Source organism: Melopsittacus undulatus, chromosome 2 (assembly GCF_012275295.1).
Source record: "Melopsittacus undulatus isolate bMelUnd1 chromosome 2, bMelUnd1.mat.Z, whole genome shotgun sequence".
Taxonomy (NCBI): domain Eukaryota; kingdom Metazoa; phylum Chordata; class Aves; order Psittaciformes; family Psittaculidae; genus Melopsittacus; species Melopsittacus undulatus.
The window spans coordinates 57,832,787-57,858,761 of record NC_047528.1 but is presented as its reverse complement, the minus strand read 5'-3'; the positions used below and the strand labels follow the sequence as shown (position 1 = coordinate 57,858,761).

Below are 25,975 nucleotides of genomic sequence, written 5' to 3'. Positions count from 1 at the left end.
TACACACTTTCATCTCCAAAAACTAGTTTAACATCCATTCTCATGTCAGCTTTACCAAATTACTAAAAATGTAAGCACATGGACAAAAAATATCTAAAAGCACATATGGATCCTGGAGGGATTCAAGTATGTTCAAATTTCATCTCCCTGTGATTTTATGATTACTTTTGAAATGGTCTGGTTTTATGACTTAACATCTGTTACCCAATAACTAAAGGCATTATGTTTCCCTGCATCGTAACAAAAAGACACCTTGTGTTGCTGAATTCAGCACACATGGCGCTAAACAAGGTTAACAGCCATGCTGAACCTATAGAATTGAAGGCTTGCTCTGGTTTGAAATGTGCCTCTACCTTCCAGGCCTTTGTAACAGCTTCTTAATCACTGGGTGGATTAAGATGATTGAGTGATGCTTCATTTTTCTATATACTGATAAAGCTGATAAAATCACTAGCAGCAAGTCTGACAGCTTTTAGTGTCTTCCAGTGTTACAGACACAGGAGTTCCCAATACAGAATGCATGTTTTTGTCTGTCTTGTGGATGTATTCATTTATAGTATACATTTTTCTTTCTTTCCAAGAGCCTTGACTGGGCAAAGTTTTGTGTACTTCATTAGTTCATATGCTCTGAATAGTCTCTTGACTTCACTATTCAGTGCCCAGTGTTCATGTCCCTTAAGGACTTGACAATAAATATTAAATAGTACAAATTATCATACATATGTATTATGATTTCTTTTACAGTAGTTCCTAGTAAATCAACATTTGCCAACAGCCAGATTTATATAATCATCTAACCTACAGATTTCTCCTCCAATTCAAAGGAAACTACTTGTAAAATCCAAAAATAGCTCTGTATGGGCAAACCAACCTGTTATTCTACATATGCACTTTCCTGAGGTGGGGGAGGGTTGAGAGGGGAAAGAGGTTTATGTAAAGTTTAGAGTGAGAGTAATCTTAAACTAAACTATATTAAATAATATCAACACAATCCTGAAACAAAGCACTATAAAACCTGAGAAATCTATTTGTGGTTTAAATTCTAAGAAAGGACTGAGCATGCTAAAGTAAGGAAATACAAAGTACGCAATCCCTCAAATACATCTTAACTGTCCAGTAGTTTTGTTTCAAATGTTCTTGACTATGCTGTTTTAAATTCCTCAAACTGAACTCAGGTTAAACTGATTTTTTTTTTTTGGTCCCTCTTCATGATATCATTATGCAGCAAATTACTAATTGGTGTAATTCATCTTATTTCCTATCAACATCGGGATTGACCCACAATTTCAATTTTCCATTTAGGGATCTTTCTTTTATCATGAAAGTTTACATGTGGATGCAAACATGCTGCAACTGTTTGCCATTTTATCCTGCTCAGGGTTGGAACGATGGGTGAAAGTGAGAAGGTTTCCCAAGAAAGACTGCACAAAAAACTGAGAAAAGCTACTCAGATTACACAACCTAATCTTGATTCACCAACTGCATTTATATTTCTGGCCTTTATGCTCTTGGTGTAATACACATATAACAAGGTAATATATCTAGTTAAAATACCTGTGCATTTAATTTTTCTCATATCACTGATAAAATTTTACCCGTCTCTTCAGAAGGCTCTAGATGAGACAAACATTATACAAAAGAAATGCTAATTAAAGTACCTCAGGGAGGAAAAGGGAATGAACAACAGAGACATTAAATATTAATCTTAAGCATGGCTTGCAGATTTTTAAAGGTGGAAGTAAACAAGAGTGGGTTATTGTCATTTGAGATGCCATAGAATTGATCTGAACTTTAACACAGAGGTCCTTCTCTTTTCAAGAGTCACCCTTTTTTAACTCAAGATTGTTTTGGTTTTTGGCTAATTTAAGGAAACTGATTTAGTGATAAAGACCCAACTTGGGAGATTTTATGCTACACCTATTTTTTGCCTTTTCCCAAAACATTAAACATAATAATGTGTTTTATTATCTTTCTGTAAATCTGTTCTATTACTGCAGTTCTTCGTCTTCAGTAAACTTTTTTATGTTTCATTTCTGTCTAGTAGCAAAAATGCCTCTGAACTACTGACACACACACACAAAAAAAAAATCAATCCTCATCCAACACTTTAGTGAATTTTAAAAACAAGGTATTGCTGTGCTTTCTAACCATTTATCCCAGCACATGCAACAGGCAAAATCAGAAAAGCTGCCTGCAATCAGTTTGAGGAAAAAGAGGTATCACTGAACATCTAAAAAGGCAGGTTGAAAGTCAGAATCCCAAAGGCACACAGATTAACTGAATATATTCCCACTCTTCTTAACTATACAAATGTTTGTGATGACTGGTCTACCTTACATACTCCCGGTGGTCTTCAATCCTGCTACCTGACAACAGTCTTCTCATAACGGAGTCTTACTTTCACAAACCTGCCACTACTGTCTGTGTTGTGGCTCTTCCATCTCTTTAAAAAGACTACTGGCATCTCTTAAACCTGATCTGAAGATCAGAAAGTTTGCCTTGACATGTTTGCCAGACACAGACAGTGCAACCCACTTTTTTCCAGAACAACTTGTCTTAACCAACCAAGCTGTTTGTACTGGAAAAAGAACACTAAAGCATAAGCAAGCCTATTGTAAATAAGAAGTCAGCAGATTCAGATACTGCAAGGAAATAATAACAAAAATGGTTTATTTCAGTTGAGCTTCAGCTTCAGTTCTATTTCAAATGGTTTTTATATATATTTCTGTGAATAAGAACAATCACTATTACATCTTTGACACATTTTCCTAACAACTGAAAGCTACTGGTCAGCTCATTTGCCACCCCAAATTAAAGACACATTCTTCTTTTTAACAGATTTTGCCTTTTCTTTCCCTGCACCCTTTTTATAACCCAAAGTTGTTAAGATGCAAATTGCACTTCAGCACCACAGAATCACAGAATCCCGAGGGTTGGAAGGGACCTTGAAAGATCATCTAGTCCAACCGCCCTGCAAGAGCAGGGTAACCTAGAGTACATCACACAGGAACTTGTCCAGGCGGGCCTTGAATATCTCCAACGCAGGAGACTCCACAATCCCCCTCCCCCTGGGCAACCTGTTCCAGTGCTCTATCACTCTCACATTAAAGAAGTCCTTCCTGATGTTAATGTGGAACCTCCTATGCTCCAGTTTACACCCACTGTCCCTTGTCCTGTCACTGGATATCACTGAAAAAAGCCTACCTCCATCATCCTGACACCCACCCTTTACATATTTGTAAACACTGATGAGGTCAGCCCTCAGTCTCCTCCAAGCTAAAGAGACCCAGCTCCCTCAGCCTCTCCTCATAAGGGACGTGTTCCACTCCCTTCATCATCTTTGTGGCTCTGCACTGAACTCTTTCAAGCAATTCCCTGTCCTTCTTGAACTGAGGGGCCCAGAACTGGATGCAATATTCCAGATGTGGCCTCACCAAGGCAGAGTAGAGGGGAAGGAGAACCTCTCTTGACCTACTAACCACACCTGTACGCCCCTTTATGCCTCCTCACAAACCCTTTAACTAGTGTAACTGAAATTTATCATAATATTGTACATTATACAGTGCTTATGAAAAATAACTAATAATACTTTATATTGAATACTCCAATCCTCTCAAACATCATGATACTACCAAATCTCACAACAGCATTAAATCTTCTAAACAGCTGGAGATACTGACATCACAGGCTGGAGAGTGAGATGGGATCAATGGCTTTTAACCTGTACTAAGCAGCTACTCTGCAGTCAATCTAATGGGCCTAGGCCCCAGTCCTGGGAGGTCTCCACCAGAACTGGATACTACAGAACAGGTACAATACTGGTAGCTCCTGTTTTTTAAACCACCTTTTCAAGGCATCCCCTGGTGAGAGAAGGCAGAGTAAGACTAAAGGCAAAGGGTCAGCCCAGTAGTTCTGCAGGGGTAGGAAGAAGCTCACAGTTTCAGAGGACCGAGTAAAACAGAATCAGGCTCAACCTCCACTGAGGGACCAAGAATCATTATTACAGATACAGCATTAGTGCTAATACTCACTCACTTTGTTATTGTGGCTATTTGGAATCACAATGCTGCCACAGAATCAGCATACTGCCATTCAAAAGGAGGAAACAGGCTTAAATTAGGTTTAGGAAATCTCCATTTCCCTTTTAAAATGCTGATTTTCAGAGGAGTACCCATTTTGTTTCCAGACTGAGTTGATGGATATCTGGACTTCCTACCCTGACCTTCCACACTGTCAGCATAGCAGCCCTTTCAGTATAGAGTGTACATCATGACTACATTACAGCTTAAGAGTTTTCACAACAAAAGATACTACACATACAGAATTCCTGAGTCATGTGATTTGGGTAATGTTGCAGGATATCTGAAAGGCTGGGTTAGAGTATATACTAAAAAATGGCTGAAACTAAACCCAGTGCTTTAGTTTCCCCCATTCTAGATACAGGATTGTCACATTCACTTTTTGCTACTGTTTTCATTATGGCAAATTCATTTGTCAGTTCATGGTCAAAATAATTACATCTTTCAAAGCAGCCACCTTTTCCCTTTGTTGTCAATGGCAATAACTCCATTTCTTCAGGAAGGATGCTTATCCCTTATTGTCAAGAGGCCAAAATACCAAGATCTGTTCAGCACGACTACCTCGTATTTGAATCAGAAACTCAGGCTCAGATTCACTCAGTTCATTTCCAAATTGCTTGTACAGGAGTCTAAGCTGATGTGCAGGCTCAGCAAATACTAGAATATGTGTATCGGAGATTATCAGAGCCCATGTCCATGCAAAGTGTAGATGCAAGCACACCTATTTCATAATGGCAAGAAATGGGATGCAGAAGCCTGCTTGGCTACATCTCCCAGTTTGCAGTAAAATTATATGACTGATGTCAGCAGGACAAATATCCTGCTGTTCATTATTAATAGGGATTTAACATCTCACATAACAAAGCTATACAGGATTTAAAGGGAAATGAACTACACGTATATGAACATGCCAGCAGCAGAGATATACAAAACCAGCATCAGAAAACAGTACACTCACTTATTCACCAGCTTCTGCTTCTATACATGACAACACTGAGCATGACAGCTGCAGAATCTCTCAAAATGTTCACTGTTAGTACTGTGGGTGAATGTGGCACACCAGAGCACTAAAAAGCTTTAAAAAGAGGAACTGCAGGAAACTACAAGGAAAAGAAAGATTTCTCTTCAATCTCCCTGAGTTAGATAAAAGACTAAGTATTAGTCAGGAACACTAATTAAAAAATATAATTATTAATTAATAATTTTAAAGCCTCCAAGCAAAACAAAGATGTAGCACTTTGCTAGCTTTTGTATTTTGGAAATATGATAAGCATATATTTCATTTCTAAACCTGAGACAAAGGAAGTTACTGGTAAAAATTTATAAAAGCCTATTTTAAAATTAATTTTAATGCAAACTAATGATCACATCTATCATGCATTATCAGAGATGCGTTTTGTGCCCCATAACAGCTGCTATAGTAATCTTGGAGAAGACATACTGCATTCTGCATTCATAACAAAAACAATGAATTTGTAAGAGTGAAATTCCAATTGGACTCAGGTATGAAACATGTCTGCAGTAGCCACATTATAAATTTATCTTTATAGATATTCATGGTATCCAATTTATCACACATACCAAACCCCACTGCTTCTTACCATTTCAAAATGTGCTGTCCAGTTGTCGTGGTTTACAACCAAGTCCACACAGCTCGTTCACTCACTCCCACCCTCGCTCCCCCAACTCCCGGAGAGTTAGGAAGGAGAATCCAAAGAATGTAGCCCCCACGGATTGAGATAAACACAGTTTAATAGCTAAGGTATAACACAAATCACTACTGCTACTACTACTACAAATAATAATGATAAAGCAAATAACAAGTGAAGAGAATACAACACCTCACCAGCCACTGACCCATAACTTACCCCACCCTGCTCGACTGAGCACCGACCAATACCTCCTCCATCCCCCCAGAGCTCCAGCCCTTCCAGGTCTCTCCCGGTTACATCCTGGGTATGACGTGCTATGGTATGGAATACCTCTTTGGCTAGCCTGGGTCAGGTGTCCTGTCTCTCCTTCCTCCCAGCCTCCCCTCCTCCCTGGCAGAGCATGAGCTCAGAAAAGGCCTTGGACAAACCAAACATTTGAGCAGTAACTCAAAACATACTTGCTATCAGCAACCGTTCTCAGCCTGAAAGTCAAAACACAGCACTGCACCAGCTATCAAGAAGGAGAAAAATGACTGCTACTGCTGAAACCAGGACACCAGTCCATATCTTTTATGATACTCTATGAGAAATGAGCCCCTGAACTTCACTTGGGAATTTACTTCTTATCCCGTTCTACCATTGTGTCCTCTTTCCACATTACACTTTTTGCATTCCTTTCATAGAACTGTAAAAGATGTCTCTAGCAGTATTTTATGCCTATAGAATGGATGTTTTTTTCTTGTTGAATTATTGCCAGCTACATTCAAACCTGCTCAGATGTAAGCATTGTTTTATCACTCTCAAAGGTCTTCATCTCCACCTTTTTAATTCCTTTTTATAATTATTCCTGGTTATGTTGCTTGTCCATGAGCTCAAGGAATGTATTCACATTTTCTACTTAAATAGCATATATGCAGATTTCTTTGTGATCAGACCCCAAACCAAGTAAAACTACTCCACGATTCATCAGCAAACAGGACTCTGCTTAACAGTCTCAGAGGAGCACAAGACAGTCAAGCTGACTTTGGAAGTGCTTCAATTTAAAGATTGGGGGAAGCACAGAACTGCATTTAAGAGCCCAAGATTTGCAAGCAATTCCTACATACATCTAAAAATGGAAGAAAATGTCCCAGATACAGTTCTTTGTGGATGAGTCTATTCCTTTGTGATTCTGTTTCTGTATACCCTATTCCAAGGGTAAAACTGGAAGAAAATTATATAAATCCCTGAATTTTAGCCTTGAGATTTTCAGTTTCTTTCACAAAACCCCCTCATCCTGAAAGCTGTGAAGCTTGAGGACTTTAAATCACTTTGAACCAAAGGATCACAAAAACAGTATAATAACATTTATAGTCTCATCACAAAATTGACTGTCTATGTGTATCCAGATGTTTAAAGTATCCACATTGCACAGTCCTCTTCTTGGACACCACAGTTTGCCCATACATCCTGAACAGCAGCATCAGGCTTACTCACACGCAGATGAGTTATATTATACTTTGAGCGGAATTAATCTCTTTACAGCCATTGCACTTCAAGCTCACAAAATTAATTGCCCATAAGGAAATGTGTCACCTGATAAAATTTAGTCAGCTAAAGCTATTTGAGTGCTGAATATGTTGTACCACACCTTTATACTTGTTATTAAATGCCTTATTCTAAACAGAATGTCTAGTTTAAAAATTAAATTATCTCTGAAAAAGTGGACAAACTGCATTAAAATACCCCACTGCTAATAATGTTGAGTAGAAAAACCTGAATTTTTTAAGATTTTCTGAGTTCTCATCTTGATCACTTTCATTATTTATTACAAAATATATAATATTTAGATCAGTCTGAACCCCATTTTTTTCCACAGGCTAACTTATCTTTTATAGCAGAAAGGGGTTTATGCTAAGGCATTAAATTATTATTATTATTATTATTATTATTATTATTATTATTATTATTATTATTAATTTGTGTTAAGGTACTTCTTTGCTGCTTAGTTACATTGAGCTATGGTTTAAAATATTTGTTCAATGCTCAGCTTTTCCAGGAGAAGCATTTTTACATATTTATTACTGAACTTTGTTCCCTGTATTCAGACTGAGTGTATTTGGGAATGCTCTTGATTACTGAGCACACTGTGCAGTAAAAGACAGATCCTGAAGACCAGACAAGGATTTGTAAGAAGAGAGGAAAGCTGACAGGCTGTTAAAACCTGTCTCCCACCCCTGTTTGCTTAACCCATTATTACAGTCTCTTTTTCTCACTCCCCCAGGGTGCTTCACCAAAAGCAGGAAGTGACATTCAATGGTGTGACATTCAAAGAGCCAGCAAATGTGTGTTCATTCCCCTCTGCAGCCTTATATTACAGTCATTTCTGCCTTAGGACCCAGTGAAGGGAAGGATTCAGATCTTTTTCACATCAGAGCTGTATTTACTCAAATTGTACCAATAAAATTGATGTGAAGTTGCAGTGAGATGGAGGATACTTTGTGCAATTATCAGGATCTATCACAAGTAGCTTACTGGCTTTATATACCCATTAGAAAATAGTGATGTGTAATGTGAATGATGAATGTTGAATGAATGGCTGAAATATGAATAAATAAAAAAGAGAAACAGATAGTGCCAAAAGCCCAACTTCTCCAGCTATAGCTGTTTCAGAGGTTACTTCAGCCTATGTCTATCCTGGACTTATGGACTGAAAACCCATTACTGTTCAGAGGCACTAGGTGTACTTCCAGACCACATCTTCCAGTTTAGTTCTCTCTGTAAGGAACCTAGTTCATATGCTCCATAAAACAAGTCCAAACACAGTAAATGGATATGATATTTACTAAAAAAGCGTACGTCTGATTTTAGCTGAAATCCTAATGTAGATGTATTCACTGAAGAATCGTGATTGGATGTTCCACTCAAAAACAATAGTAGGAGAGCAGCTTTTATGAGTTTCAATTTTTTTTTTAACTTTTGTTTTTAAGCACACTGTTTAAACGAGTGCTGTATAAACCAAACCACAACAACGTTACATTTTTTCATAATTCATTTTTCAAATATCTGACTTTCATAGAATGCTAGGAGTTACAGCTAGTACTATGCTTGGGCTTTATAGAATGTTGGGAGCTATGGGAACAAGCAGGAAGAATATCTTCATTTATAATCCCTGTACTGCTACACACTGGAGAAAGAAGAAAAGGTTGTGAAGCTTATTTGTAACTTAGTTATAAATGATGCCCTGGGCACTCACTGGAAAAGTTCTTTGATTCATTTCCTGTATAGATCTAAATGTGGAGGACTATACCGCAATGATAAGCAGTCACAGTCAGAGCAAATGCCCATTAAAATGAAGGTTCAGGAGTGAGTAAAAACAAACATACCTTATCAAACTGATAAAAAATTAGCAGAAACTTGTCAATTCATTTGTGTGATGTGATTCCATTTCAGAGCTTCCTGTACCCAGGTAGTTTTGTGTTAATGTGATTACAAAGAGCTGCCATGAAATCTGTTTGCATAGGGGTTGTTAAAAGCATTGCATCAGCTCTTACATCCCTCACACACAACAGTATGTGAATTCTTGGGGACTTCTAAAACTTGAGAGATCCTTACTGCAAGGTTTGGTTTCCTTTTGAGGAGAAAATCACAGGTTTTTCCAAGATTACTATCAAATTTCCCAGGAATTAAAACACCACCAGGAAGCTAAAAACAGAGCCCCTAAAATGTGGATACATGTTTCAAAAGGACAAACATCATTTCACCACCAAAAAGATGACTCACCATCTGGTGTGACTGTGGGTCTACACTGTCTCATTGCTCTATCCAGGCCAGTGCCACTAATAGCAGCATTCATTACTCCAGATTTTGGCTAAAATTGAGAAACTAATTTTCTATGGCTCATGTAGTTTTATAAGAGGCCAATCATAATGATGATCATAGTCCTTACTGCTTTTGAAATATATTCGTTTCAAGGCCAGGTTAAGATGAAGCCTTGGGTGACATGGTCTAGTTTGAGGTGTCCCTGCCCATGGCGGGGGGGTTGGAACTAGATGATCTTAAGGTCCTTTCCAACCCTAACTATTCTATGATTCTATTATTCTACATATAGTAACCTCAGAATAAATTAATTAGGTTTCTGTTTACTCTCCACACCTTATTCATTTCAGTAACAATCTATAACACTGTGTATGCAATACATGCTTGTATATTCTATTACAACAATGATTACTATCACGTGAAATAGTATTTTTCTTAAAGACAGGTGAGCTTTTCCTCTGAAACTTTTACTATTCAAAAAGTTCAAAAGTACTAGAGTACCTTCTTTATCATCATGACGTATGATTGCATCCTGTATCATATCAGCAAGATTAAAACGAACTCTATTCTTTCCATGTTTCAGTTTCTTCACATAGCCCTCCCATTTCTGGAAAGCTTTTTCTCGCTCATAATATGCCTTTATTTGGTCACAGCGCATCCGCTTCACCAGCCGCTGCCGCTGGCCGAGAGGGAGGGACTCCAGCAAGCACTGCTCAATTTCCATCTCATGGGACCGAAAAACATTACATAGCTGGAAACAGCCTGAAAGAAATTAAAGATGAACACATTTAGTTCATGCAACAGCATGTGCCATGAAACCTTCACCAAGTTTTTTGTCCTAGCTATATGTAAATCTATCATGTGAGCTCCTCCTACTTGACCAATGCTGACTACAGAGTATATACCATTATAATTTAGTTTTCAGAAACAACACATAACTAATTTCATTAAACTACTGATGCTTCTTTAAAATCTAACTCAGTTTATGTGAACAAATGTGAATAGAGAAAAGTGCAAAAGTTCAGCTGTGGGATGGGCAAAATATCTAAATAATATAATTCAAGTGGCCTGCATTTGGTTACAAACAAGAGACTATTTTGCAGGGAACTGACACCGCTGATGCCCACACTTCCTTTTTATTAATTTTCATCTTGCTTTAGGTTATAAAATTCCTGTTATTCAGTGAGAAGAAAAATCATCATATCATAATTATAATGAGTTCATTAGCATGCAGTGGGTATTCAGGCAACTGTCTATTAAAAGACATCAAAATAATTTCAGATTCAGATTATTATTTTTTTTCTTTCTTTTTTTTTTTTGCATTGTCTAGAGCCAACCAAATGGAATCTTCTGATGAAACTGGCAGATACTGAAATCTTCATGTGGAAAACAATCACAAATGTGTCTTTGATTCAGTTAATCCTAACATTAGTAGCATTACCTTGAAGTTAGATTCCTCTTTTGTTGTTACTGTTAAATCTGGTATATTTACTGACAATGCAGTTAACAGTGATGCTCTTTTCTACTGTGTTCACTTTTCCACTGAGAAAGAAGACCATAACTTGCTGCTAGTTGCTTTTCAGGAGACAGTTGTCTTACAAAAGAGGACTAGTGTATTGGTAGATAATTTTATTGCTAGAGTCCTTGGATGTGAATCCAAATCAACTGATGATGTACCCACTAACCTGCCCTAAAACCCTTTGACAGGGTACCAAATCACTTCTGATTCTCGTGTTCTACTTTATCTACATACTTAAATTTTTTTTACATGGGAGCTAGGTGCCCAAATTTGTAATTTCTGTCAGCAGTCCAGATGTGTTTTTTCTCCTTAGTTTGATAGAAAAGCTCTTGAAGGGAATGTAGACTCAAGTCACTTTGGGCACTAAATACCAAAATTAAGCACTACTGTGCAATTTTAATTTGGCCTGCTTTTGTTTACTTATTTTGCAAGTGCAGTTCCAAGTGTGTAATTATACCACCAAAGGACCTCTACCTCATTCAGGGAACTAGCAGAGCAGTCTTGACTAAATGACCGCTTTGTTTTCTGCTTGTTGCTTGACATATGTTTAATCTACTGAATACCATTCAAACCATGCTCTGAAGGCATAATTAATAACTTCTTGACAGTCTTTTGTAAAGCTCACATTATCATAGCACATAAATGCTTCACAAATATTTATTTTCATTAAAAAGAGAGGGATAAAGGGGCATTCTTATCTACATTCTGTACTGGAGAACTGAAAGATAATTATTTTCTTTTTAAATCACTAGTTCTGGGTGTCCAAGAATTCTGTATTCTTTTCTTCAATGTTTTTGTTTTGCTTTAAGGGCACAGTATTCCATAAACTATTATGTATCATAATACCATAATAAAATACTAGGAAAGTGACAGTCCTAGGCCTGAATGTCAATTACTCTGTAAGTTATATCTATTACATTATCTATTTATTCATTATATTGTTACATGATTTTATATTATAAATTATATATTGTATTCTATTCTATTTGTACTCACTACGAATCAGAACCCAAGATCTCAAACCAGACTTCCCAAAATTGAGGAGCATACATCTATACAGAAAGTGCCCAGAGTGTTTTCTTGAGAAACTCCATGACAGAAGCAGGCAAAAAATACAGTTCTAGATGTCAAGTTCAGTCAACTTCTTTTAACATAGGCTATCCTTTCCCTCCCTATAATTTCTGTTCTTTCCTTAGAATACCCTTACAGTTAAAAAAAAAATAGTCATCAAACTAAAAAAAAAATGGAAACAAGTATTGGCTTGCACTAGGCCAAAACATAAACCCTTTCTTTTTACATGTCAAAAGCCAACAACTCCTTCTGTGTAACAAAATTTTCCATTTGACCTTAAATGATATGTTTCATTTCTGAGCACATGTCAGAAAAGACAAGGAAATGAAAGGGTAGCTCCATAAAGTCGCAGAAGATGTAACTTTATTCTGCACTTCAGTCCCAGTGTTCAGAGAATTCAATCAAATAGAAGATGTACACTCAGACCCTCCTCAGCCCAAGGCAGTTTGGGACTGCATCTCCTTTCTCTCACAACAGGACTAAGCAATGAACAAACTTGAAACCTTCCTTATCAGAATTGTTCTGGTTTGTATAAAATACATCAGTACCCATCCCTTAAGCCCACACAGTACTTTTGGCTTGTAAGACTATAACCCAACACTTCTGTGTATAGCGCCTGCCAGTCAGGCTCAGCCTCAGAGGGAAAACCAGCTTGCTGCATTACACCATGTTTGACAATAAAGCTAAGTGTCCAACTGTACAAGAGTTTTACAAGAACTCTGTCCCTTCCTTCTCTTATATGAAGGAAGAAGCAGCAGCCATATACTTGGGCTCTGACAAGCTACAGCTGAAGTTGCTGTCTATAGCTGGAAAACTCAACTGAGGGTGAAAATTGTTGCTGTTCTTCTAGTCTTAGCCGTAAATCAGTGTTGTTCACTGACAACAGACTTGAAAGATATCTTTGCTTTTCCTCAGCTTAGCTTCCGCTCTTAGGAGGAACTGCTAGTGTTTCCTGCCACATCACAACTGGGACCGATGCAAGCTGTAGAACACCTTTACTGTTACTGTACGCTGCTCCTCCAGGGTGAGAAATCAAACAAATTAGCTTAATGACTTGGTCAAATAAAGCATGGCAAAGATGAGTTCTTGCAGCCAGCTTCCAGTTTCAGAAAGGATGTGGCTGGCTTAGAATCCTTTGCCTGGAGTGACTTTCAGCCTGCATCAGTGTCTATTTGCTCTGTGAAAAACAGTATCTGACCGCCAGAACTGATCTCACATAGTGGCTTCCAGTGTGTATGGCCAGAATCAAACAATTCAGGCAGATTGAAGTATCTTAATGCACTTGGACACTGGTCTCAGATGAGAAGCACTGAGCTGCAGATGGGATTTTATTCTCAGAAAATCTGGAACCTGATACATCTCAGATGAGATCTGTACCTGACTACGGATATAACAGCTGCAGGTCAGCAGCCTTGTTAGTTTAAGCCTGGATTAAACAACATAGTACAGATGCAAACAAAGGCAAACTCTGAATTAATATTTCAGATGTTAATCATTAAGGCATGTAACATTCAGTCCCAGTTTTAGAACCAGGCAGATCTCTGCTCTGAGTGGTGGCCTACTGAGCATGGGGAATTGCCAGCAGCACAAGAGGCAGAGCTATGTTGGTATTACCCCAAGAGAGACAGACTCAAACCCAGAAAGGTTATAGACATGCTTCTGGTGAAAATTTGGGGGATCACTTAGTGCCACTTTGAGCAGGGGGCTAATCAGTGACATCAGATCACGTAACCATGTCTTATCTAGCAGAGACTTGAAAACTTCTGGCACCTGATTCTCCAAGTTCTCTGAGTAACCTGTTCCAGTTTTGCCCCCTATCAAAAATGCCTTGTTTTTCTTTCAGTGGCCCTCATCCCTGGTTACTACTGTCACTATAAAGAAGAGTTCAGCTTTGTCATTTATATAATGTTCCCAGTAGCCTTCTGCTGCCCTCACTCCACTTCCTCAATGTCTATCTTACACGGGGGGGGGAAGACTACACTCAACTACACTCATACTACACATAATGAACTTCCCTAAGTCTATTGGCCACAGTCCTCCTAATATAGCCTACTATGTAGTTTGCCTTATTTGCAACCAGCATGCAGGGCTGGCTCTGATTCAACTTTGTGTCCACTGTAACCCCTGCATCCTCTTCAGCAGGGCTGCAGATCAAGTCAGTCAGTTCCCAGCCTGTACAAATGCATAGGATTAGTCTGTCTCAGGCATGAAAATATGTACTTCCTCTGCTGAACTGCCCAAAGTTTCTGTTAGCCCACTCCTCAGGATTAAACTGTATCATTCAAAGTACTCCAACCACTCTGTCCTAATTGAGCACTGCCAACAAGCAGCAACAGCTTCAACTGTAAAGACGACCTCCAGGAAAAAATAGCTGCTAAAATCCACAACTTTATTAGGCAGATGTAAACTGATGCTGTTTAGAGACTGACAAATCAGCTACAGACAGGCTTGAAAGCGAAGCTGTTAAAAGCCTCCTAAACGGGTAACACGTGTGGCAGGTCTGTCCATCCTTTTCTTTCCCACATATGAGAAAACCAGCATAAGCCAGTATATTGAACTTACACAAGAACCTTGTATGGGACCTATTCAAATAGCAGAAGATACATGGAAAACATCATCTCAGGCAAAGCTGGTTTTGAGTATGCTAGTCAGAAGGCAGTGTGGTAACGTGAGAAAAGGTTTGTGGGTAGGGAAAAAGGTTGCCTTCTGAATCAATCTGCATAAGAATTTATATCTCATTACTTAAGATATCATATTTGAAGATTATTTCATGTGATTCTTGTTTCAGTCTATGACAAATTACAGTTATGTGTGGTGATTTGATAAGGTCACTGTGACTGTCATGGTTTATTGCACTGGAAAATTCATTAGCAATGTCTCCATCAAAACACTGAAAAAGCTTACCAGGGTATTATTTATTTAATGAGATGCCCTGGACCAAAATGACTACAATAAACACAACTGTAGATATGCATCTGGTTTTAAGGTCTGTATCTTCTGTGTAAGTACACAGCATAAAAGCCCTTGTGAAACACTGAAATATCAAAAAACAGAGATCCCTTTATGGCGTTAGTTACTAACTAGCATAGGACAAAGAAAGTCACTATAACTGCAACCAAAAGGGGAAATAAAATGTTTCAAGGATGCTTGCTGCTGTAGAGCTGCTTCACTGCCTGGGTCCACCCTCAATCACTAGAAAAAGAATTGCTACAAAACAACCTGTTCATAAAATTGTAGCAATTTACTCACAATTGGACATAGTGCCACTTGCATTACAACATAAATTATGAGCTTGATTTCAGTACAAGAAATTTCTGAGTAAAGAGGAACTGCTCAGTTTGAATTGTCACTGGTTCTCACTGTGAAGGTGAGGACTATTTAGTGGCACTACAACCACTAGTTCCTTAACAACATGAAGAGCTTGGGAAGGATGATGGGACAAAAACAGAGAGGAAGAATGTGATTACTACAGGCATTTTCTTCCATATCCTGCAGGTGATTTGCGCCCAAGTAACTTTACAGTATGTAAAAATATTTTGCTATACCTCTTTTCAAAAACCACATTGTACTTCAATTTCTTTATGGCTTACGTCACTTCAGTCACTTATCTAGCATTTAAATTGGAAGTCTAGTTATCCTAAAAAAACCCACACCTCAGAGAATAATTCACATTGCCTGGGGGTAATTATACTTCTGTTTAATCTAAATCACATGTCAAGGAGGCATTTCTAGAATGTAAAGCTGGATGCCTATATACATGTTCACACAGGCACTACAAAAATGTTTGCAACTGTGCTCATACATACTGCATTTTGACTTCTCATGTGATACAAATATATGTTGTGCTTCAGAGAAGTAAGTATTCCTGGAACCTGGGAATAGTGTATTTTGCAAAATACAGCAAGCTAAAACACTTGTATCTTCATCAAAGGCACACACACAACCAAACTGCTGACACTGCCTAATGCAGCAAGCATTTCAAATAAGGTAACATGGAATTACGGTGCATAATGTTTAAAACTACAAATCTGCAAACACAAGACACATGCTTACCTCTATTTTTGTAAACATTCATGTTGATTTTGATGATATTTTAAGCAACTAATAATTAAACTTCTGGGTATTTGAAGGACTATGGTCTTTAGAGCATAGAAAAAATGTATGAGGCTTAAATTACCTGGAAAAATGACAATTTAAGATTCTGAGAATGTATCTACTTGAGACTGCTACCTAAACAATAATCTCTAAGCATCTTGATCGTATTAAAGGAAAAAGGGCAAAAAACTCTATAAAACATACACGGTATTTAGCCTGGGTCCTCTAACACTTCAGTTCCAATCTTGGTCTGTTCTTACTAAACATATGGTATCAGTCCCTCTTCATACCTACAATTAAACACCTACAATCTAATTAAGATCTCTGAAATCATCCTGAATTTCAGAAAGATAAAGCATTTGAAGATTTCAACAACTTCAGCAAACTGTTAAATAGATTAGCATTCATTAAATGGGAAAAAAAAGATAAAAACAACAAAAACCAGAATTTTTTTAATAAATACTGTACTATTACATGACACTTTCAAAGCTGGGTATCTAAACATATTCACAGCACTAACAAAGATATGTGGGAAAAGAATGCAGTGCACAGCAAGTGCTTTGGCACCTACAGACCCAGATACACGGAGGGTGTAAATCAGTGCAGCTTCATCCAGCTCCAAAGGCTGCATTAATTTACACCACAAGTTTGATAACAGAAATCAGACCAGAAACTAGAGCCCTGACCCTTTAATAATGTGCTTTGCTGTTGTATGCAATTACTTTACTATACATGAGGATTTTCTGCTACCAACAATGCATATTATTTAAATTTATTATATTTAATTAGAAATATTAATTTATTAGTATTTATGCAGCTGAAATGAATGTCATATGAAATCAGTGATGCAAATACAATAGGCTAACTGAAATTACAGTGTCTGGCCCACAGACCAATGCATTTTTTAGAGGTGCCTTCTTCAGAAATCAAGTTATTATGTATTGTCTATTGATCTTCCAGTTTCAAAAAGAAATATTTTTCACCCATAGAAAGGACTAGTTTAATTTAAATCCATCTCAAATTGCAGTGTTAAGGTCTGTATCAAAATACTTGGATTTGAAAATTGTTTGTTCAGCACAGGAAAAAATACTTACCATTTGAACAGCCTCTCCATTACATTTATTAAGCTGTAACTGAAGTGCAATGCTTGTAACCCACTCAGCCTGATTTTAACAGCTAAAGCGTTTTCATCAGGTCAGCAGTGGTCTGCTTACTGTAGTGATGGACCTAATCCTTTCTTTTTTTCTTGGTATTCCTCCCCACCTCACAAGCAAATAATCATTAGGGTACAATATAAATGTGGACTATTTACCTTGTAAAGAATGTAAAGAATTCAATTGATGCCAAGTCTTCTGAGAACAAGATACATTTCAATAAAGGAGCTGATGTGCTTCGCCTGTTCCTGGCTTCAGAAAGCTTCTTTTGGGTGCAATTACAAAGGTGGGGCTCTTAAATGACAGGATACACAAAGCTTCCTCGTTTCCTGTTTAACATCCAACTCTGTACTGAAGAGCCATCCTAAGCACATTCAAGCAGCCATCCTCTTATAAAGAAAGCCCTACTCCTGTATGCTGCTCTTCGAGAGCCTTTCTATGTGACTAGACTGGTAAGCAGTCACAACTGCAATCAATTTCCAGCTTGATACCAAGGAAAAGTTACTTATCAGACACTATTAATCAACTCTACAGGCCTTCTAATAGACTTTATTATCTATCAGGAATTCAGTGAAGTTAAAGCAGCATTCTCTAAAAATATATTTAAATCAAAGAATCTACCAATTTGGGATCTTGTCTTCAGAGTGATAGAAGAGAGCCTGAATAATAATGAATTCAATATAACAGAGGGCTCTGCATTGTCATTTGTTATTTATGTCATGTAGCAGTCTGTAATGTATGGATATTTTATGTTCTAGGTAAAAGTAATTAACTGTGTGCCAGCCTATTCAATAAATGCAGCCAAACTGCTTACTCATGCATTGGCCTTCAGAGTAATAAAACACAGGTTTCAAAATACATGCATAAGGGGTTCTTCTCATTTTTTTACAGAAAAAAAAAAGATATAATTTTCTTTTGCCTGCCTTGAAGCACAAGGAACTCACCAGTCTGAATGGTCTGAGAGGAACTGTATATATCCCAGAATCCTCATCTATGTATCACATCTAGAAACTACAAGAATGGAAGCAAAATAAACAGATGCTGCTCCATTTCATACTGTTTCTTTTGGTAAAGCTGCTAACTCCATATTATCTCTACTGCTGTCATTCTCCTATCCTTGGAGGATGAGACAAAGGTGCAGTCTGGATTCCCACAAGCCACAGCATAATTCAAGTAAGCTCTCCCACAAACATGAGAACCCAAAACTAAACCACCATTATTTGCTCTGGAGCACTGGAGTTTCTAAACTGAAAAGACAGCATACCATCCAAGATTAGTAAAACACATTAATTCATTCATCTCTTCTCATATAATATACCAGATAATTGACCCTTTAGGACATGAAAGTCTACTCTCAATGTGGATTCAGGGCTGTATTGTACCATCTCCAAACACTCCCAATGTCCAGACAATAAGCCAAAAAACACTACCTACTGCTTTTCTTGACTATTTTGAGCAACTGGTCCATGAAACTTGGGATCCAGTATGCCCTTACAAAAAAAAAAAATTACTGAGAAATAATAAAAAAAAATTAAAAATAATTTTTAAAAAGTTGATCTTGGATACCTCTATTCTAGTGTGTAGAAGAAGGGCAAGAAGCAATCCCTGGCTCACCAGTTAAATATTATGTACTGGATCATGTTTGCTTGGTAAAGGTTCATGCAGAACAAAAAAACATATCTAGACAGCATAGCACATGGTCCTGATGCTCCTGTGATTACCATGCTGTGCTGTTGTGCTGTAAGCCATAATTATCTTCTTTTGTGCCTTCTAAATTTCAGTGTCTGAAGTGAAGACTACACTCCAACACAGCAGAAAGGAATTTTACAATATAAAACCAAGGGTGTTCATATTTGTTCTAGTAAGTAGTAGAAGAGTAGGAGTAGGCAGGAAACAGTATTTGAGGCTACAGTCTTTTGAAACAGACTTAAGATTGTGCAGGGCAGAGAGCACATAATTTGGATGACTTTCAACCACCCTACTGGGAGAGGTCTCTAGATACCATCTGTAGACTTTGCCATAGAGAGGGCTAGTGGGAGCTGTTCAAAAATGAACCAACAAGCTAAATAACAGTCAGATAGCTGGTCTGGAAATTATGAGAGGAAATAAAATTAAAAGATATGCATGCACATGCACAAGTAACAATTACACAGACATTGTTTTCTTAGGAAAATCAAAGCAAAATATGCTTATATATTCCCACCCCCCCAAAAAAAAATACTGTTCCTAAAGCATGTATTCTTATTTTTTTTAAGAAATATTTTAAGCCTCTGTGTCAGGATCTGAAGAGCGAGTTTACAGTAATCAGAAAGCAGCAGTCATCTGAGTCAAAATAACACTTTTTTTTTTTTAAGACACATATATAGGGAAGTTAGAAGAAAATCAAAAGTGGCTGTTTGAGCTAATCCTTCTAATGTTTTGTTCACTTCTGGATCTATGTATTTATGTCACTCATTATTTAGGATTTCCAGAAGCAATAATGTATATCTGATAGATTAATATAAAGCACCTATTAAGGCTTGTCACTCACAAAGCCTTTGAGAAAATAACATTAGCATATTTGGTCATATTTTAATAATCCAAATTGCTACACATCACATCAACACCAAATAAAACTGAAGAAGCTCCAAATCAGAAGGCACAACGAGAGCAAAGATCTCAGTTTGCCAAATGACAACAAAAGAGACAAGAAGGTAGCGCTGGGAAGTCCTCTAAAAAAAAAAAAAATTCCTCCTTTCAGTCCTTGCACAGACCTGCCTGTCTTTATTTGGCTGCAATGCAAAACTTCTGAAGTTATAATTAAGTTGTGAAGATAAGACTTACTTCCTCACAGGGCAGTAAATGGAGAGGTAGTAATACATTCATCTCTAGTCCATACTTTCACATACAGGACAGAGAGCAGAGGAGGATATGATCTAGGAACAGATTCAGTGGAAAATTCTTCCTGCCATCACAGTGTAATATAAAGGGTTTGTTACACAGTGCAAGGACAGTGAGATCACAATAAGCAATGAAAAACACTAATACCATTGCTGATACTTGTAAATCTACAACTTTGAAGGGTGAATTAACACTCAGGTGCACAGTGAAAAGAAACCAAAAATCACAGCTGTTGCACCTCAAAGGTGCTGAGAAAGTTGAACAGCAGGAGAACTAACCAACCATTCTACTATAAATTACCATCTGAACAAAGAAACAAAAAAAATAACCCAGGTTGTTTCAAAACCTGGGGCCGTTTTTTCATCACAGACATTCTCAGGTATCACTATTTAGGCTGTAAATATGTCAGGGATCAAGAGGCATACACCAGATGAGAATTACATGAAACCCCAAAGAAAAATACATAAACCAAAATATGCAAAAGCCTTTGTGCAGCAAAGTTAGTTAAAAAAAAAGTATATGTAGATCAAGACAAAGAGGATATTCAGTATCATGCATCACAAATAGTCAAAAGCCAAAAGGGAAACAGTGGTTCATAGACCTAAACATAAGGACTGTCAAGCACACAGGAAGGGAAATCCTGTGCCAAGTGGACTGTGGTTCTACAGGCAATCTAATCCTTTACAGAGATTAATGTAAAGTAAAAGCAGATGGAAAACTAGTTTATGGTACAGCATTAAAAAAAAAAAATCTGCAGCAGAGCTAATATATAGGCCTTTGGTCACTGTTCAGTCTACATAAAGGGACTGCCATCTCAGTTTTCAAACAGCAAAGGGATTGGAAACAGGCCCTCCTCCTTTATGCAGAAAGGCAACTTATCTGGAATACTGCATTTAATTCTAGACAGTCAAATTGGAGCAGTTCAAAAGAAAATACCACAAATGATTCTGGGGCCTGAGGGACTGATTTATGAAGAAAGATGAAAAGAATTAAATATGCATAGCTTAGCTAAGCAGTGACTAAGGAAAGACAAGTTAACAGAAATTTGAAGGGTGAAAAGGAAAAAGAAAGGTTATATAGCACAAAAAGGAAGTGAATTTAGAACAATTATAATGAATTTAATATAGTGTAAATTTAGGCAGAGTACAAAGACAAAAATAACACACACGTATGAGATTAACAGGTAAGACCACAAGATTCCTTGTTTGGTGTACTGGATGGACAGCCACACAAAAGCACCACTGTGGGCACAGCAGTCCAACGTTTCTGGCACTCAGGGCAGCTCACTCATTCAGCTCTGGCACCTGTGAATGGCCCTGCGAAGTTTTGTAAAGAAAACCCTCCAGTGAAGTGGAGAACCAACTAGGGAGAATACACCACTGGCATCTGCAAGACTTCTCTGCCTTGTGCTGGGGGTATAGTTACGGGGTATGTCCTAAGTAAGCCTGGGCTATAGTTAGATTAGCAAGGATGGTTGCTAGTCTGAGCTGGAGCTTCATGGATAAGTGAAACACAAGCAAGCTGAGTAGCCGTCCTGACAGCAGAGTTTACAACAGTTTGTTAAGGTCATCTTCCACAACCTACCACCTAGCATTATACTTGTGGTCACGTAACACTATAGCACAGTTGTATGGGCTCACAGAACATAAAAAGGGTGCAGAGAATCACTTGCTTGTGAACATGTATAGTAATATCACTTGTGGGTTAAATTAAAATGGGGAGATCCAGTTGATCATTTGTCTTAAGAAGAGGAGGAAGAAGAAACTAAACAGCTTCATTTCACCTGACAAGCTGAAAAAAACAGTGTCAATGGATAGACTCCATGTCTACATGACAGTTCAGGTTCCTTCACTGAGGAAATAACTGCACAAACATAAAAGATGCTTCAAAGCTACCAAAGAACTGAAAGCAGAAATCAAACAGAAATTATCACAGCTCCACAATTACTGTTCACAAGACAGAAAAAATGTCTCTCAAAACCACAACAGATCTATATATTCACTGGATATTAGGAGGAATTAAGTATTTCATTTAGACTGCCTTAAGAGCTTTACTTTTCTGTCTATATGATTTACATATACTAATGCTGTAACTAACATTATTAGTACTGCATCTAACAAAATCAAGTAACTGTGTCCGAAACAAAGCGCCTGAAGAGCAAGGTATTAATTTCCTCTGCAATCTGAATATAAAACTTCTTGTTTCATATAAACTTGAGTGCTAAATTCCTAGAGCCTCCTGCAATAACCTACTGAAAGGCAACACTACACTTTCCACAAAGACTGAAAAAGGGGGAAATTTCTACATGTCTGCCTCCCTTCTTCCTTCTCCTCAACTTAGATGACAACATTTACATAACCTTTACAGGAGAAAGCTTTGATTCCTTATACAGTAAAAGAATCACATTTAAAAGCAGTTTATTACCTTTCAGAATATGACCTTAATAAATTGCTCAATATTCTGTAGATGTCTTCACAAGGTTCCACATATATTTTATATGTCATACTTCATAACAGGATTTGCACTGAATGGGACCACAGCACGACTCCACCAGCCTGAGGTGTTATGGCCCAGATCTATTGCCTGCATACATGTTCTGAATATCACTTTAATCTCTTCTGAAGAGTCATACTGCATAGAGGGACATTCGTAAGAGAACTTATGGCCAAAGATATCAGACTCAATACTTCTTCCCAAGAATAACATTTTCTGTTTTAAAATCAACTATGAAGTAAAAGTAAAGCACACCTCCAAATGGAAATCCTTCAGGAATATCTGTATTCTAGAGGCATAAAAAACTGGTAATATATGGCAAAATGTTCTTTCATCTCTGCCCTGTGCCCTCTTGCCCACAATCCTTGCCAGTTACCATTCTCATGGGCCTAAAAGAGATTAAAAGGGACTACATCCCAGCTCTCTGAATCACCTTACACATGGGGGGAACTTATCATGGATAGCTGCATTTCAGTGTACAATAGCACTGGCAAGGCAAACAGATTTGGCAATACTAATTGCATTGTGTTTCTGCAGGTTATGACAGATTGTCTTATGTTATCTGTTACCTCACAGTACGTGCAGCAGGTAAAACATTAGAAATTGAAGATTTTTGTTCTAGCAGGTCTTATTTTGCTGTTGTTTGCACTGAAGGCAGTTGCTTGGAAGTAAACATCTGGAAAATATAACTCAAAATAAACAATCACACTTCTTTTAATTGGTGGTTCTTCTTTGTTATATATTAAAAACTTGCATTAGGATGACATTTTATTTGTTCCAAATCAAACTAAGCTTGTGTTGACTTTGTTTATTTCCATTTGCTAGAGAACAAATTAGAATCACTTCAACTTAAAATCTGACTTGCTTCAAAATAACCATGTTTATAATGTGGCAATTTTGATGCAGGTGTTCATTTCATTACCGACAATTTTTTTTTCTTTGATTTTACAACTTTTGAACTGTGCAAAATTTACCATGATGCAGCATATTAATTTGTCTAAAATTAAAGAAAGAAAAGGAATTGTGATTATTTGGAGCTGATGTTACTTCAGGTGCGAAAGTATGTTACTTAGCCTCAAAATTTCACAGACTTTGTGAGGAAAAGTGGATATATTGCTACATTTCCACATGTGGAAATAGAGATGCTTGGGGATTGTTTGCTGCTCTGTATTCTCAAAAATGTAATATCACAATTCTGAAGCTTCATCCATGCTGTGCTAATATGGTAAGAAAATATGATACCTTGATCTTTACAATCTTGTTCATCTTATTTTCAGGGTGGCTGGATCTCTCTATTGTTGTCAGAATCCCTATATAATAGGAAAAAAGCACTCCAAATAACAGAGGTTGAAGAGATTTCTTCCCTTACAACTTCAAGTAAAGTTTTCCACAAAAAATGCTGATGCTTCTCTGTCATGACAGACTTTTTACAGCAGGAAACAAAATGCTGACATAAAAATTATTTTTGGGATAAATATAATTTCCATCAAAAATATTATAAATAGAAACTATTTTTGGTTGAATACAACATTGGAAATCTTATAGCCCCCAATCTTCCAAGTTAATATTGCTCCTCTTGTTGTTATTTCAGAATGTATTTTTCCAAATACCAATTTAATATAATTATAAAAATATGCTGAAAATAATTCTAAATAGTTGTTATTGTTAGGAAAACTGTTGTCAGTTCTTACTGCTAAGAAGGTTTTATTTACTTGGAGGCATTCTTGACAAATTAGTACACACTCAGTATTACAAGACTGCAAAGATAACTGCGCTACTGCCAGCCCAAAATACATTTTTCTAAATATCACTTCCTATGTCTAAATACAGATGTAAATTTAAAGGATTTTTTAATTTTTTCTTGGCATCCACTGCCATGATCGTGATTTCTAACTTTTTTATATTTAGGCAAGGTTTAACATTAGGTCAAATTAAGAAAAATTAACATCTAGTTTCTGTCATTCTCACATGAACCCAGTAAATGGAGAATAAAACCAAATCTAGTATGATAGCTGGTACAGAAGTTCTAGCATTCACAAGTTGTAAATTATTTCCTTTCTTTCCTGCTGGCCTGCACCTATACTGTGAAGTGGAGAGAGAGAGAGAGAGAGAGGGAGATTCAACACTGTCCTGCACGACATCATTGTCTCTAAATTAGAGAGACACCAATTTCATAGGTGGACCACTTGGTAGATAAAGAACTGGCTGAATAGCCGCACGCAGAGTCGCGGTCAACGGCCCAATGTCCAGCTGGAGACCAGTAATGAGTGGTGTCCCTCAGGGATCGGTGTTGGGACTGGTTTTATTTAACATCTTTGTCGCTGACATGGACAATGGGATTGAGTGTGCCCTCAGCAAGTTTGCCAATGACACCAAGCTGTGTGGTTCTGTTGATACACTGGAGGGAAGAAATGCCATCCACAGGCACCTTGACACACTTGTGAGGTGGGCTCATGCCAACCTCATGAAGTTTAACCATGCCAAGTGCAAGGTCCTACACTTGGGTCAGAGCAATCCCAGGCACAGCTACAGGTTGGGCAAAAAGGAAATTCATGGTAGTCCTGCGGAGAAGGACGTGGGGGTGTTGGTCAATGAGAAAATGAACATGAGTCAGCTTCAGTGTGCACTTACAGCCCAGAAAGCCAACCGTATCCTGGGCTGCATCAAAAGGAGCGTGACCAGCAGGTCGAAGGAGGTGATCCTGCCCCTCTACTCTGCTCTCGTGAGACCTCACTTGGAGTATTGTGTGCAGTTCTGGTGTCCTCAACATAAAAAGGACATTGTTAGAACAAGTCCAGAGGAGGGCCACGAGGATGATCAGGGGACTGGAGCACCTCCCATATGAAGACAGGCTGAGAAAGCTGGGGCTGTTCAGCCTGGAGAAGAGAAGGCTGCATGGAGACCTCATAGCAGTCTTCCAGTATCTGAAGGGGGCCTACAGGGATGCTGTGGAGGGACTATTCATTAGGGACTGTAGTGATAGGACAAGGGGTAACGGGTTGAAACTTAAACAGCAGAGGTTTAGATTGGATCTAAGGAAGAAGTTCTTTACTGTAAGGCTGGTGAGGCACTGGAATGGGTTGCCCAGGGAAGCTGTGAATGCTCCATCCCTGGCAGTGTTCAAGGCCAGGTTGGACAGAGCCTTGGGTGATATGGTTTAGAGTGAAGTGTCCCTGCCCATGGCAGGGGTGTTGGAACTAGATGATCTTAAGGTCCTTTCCAACCCTAACTACT

General features: G+C 37.9%; 1 protein-coding gene across 1 annotated transcript in view; it reads right to left on the bottom strand.

Moving 5' to 3' along the window:
• MYO16 (myosin XVI) overlaps window positions 1-25,975 on the bottom strand; it is a 297,078-nt gene that overhangs the window by 265,576 nt on the left and 5,527 nt on the right. The window contains exon 2 of the mRNA XM_005145243.2: window positions 10,031-10,291. Coding sequence (XP_005145300.2) covers window positions 10,031-10,291 — 261 coding nt within the window. The remainder of the gene's footprint in view (window positions 1-10,030; window positions 10,292-25,975) is intronic.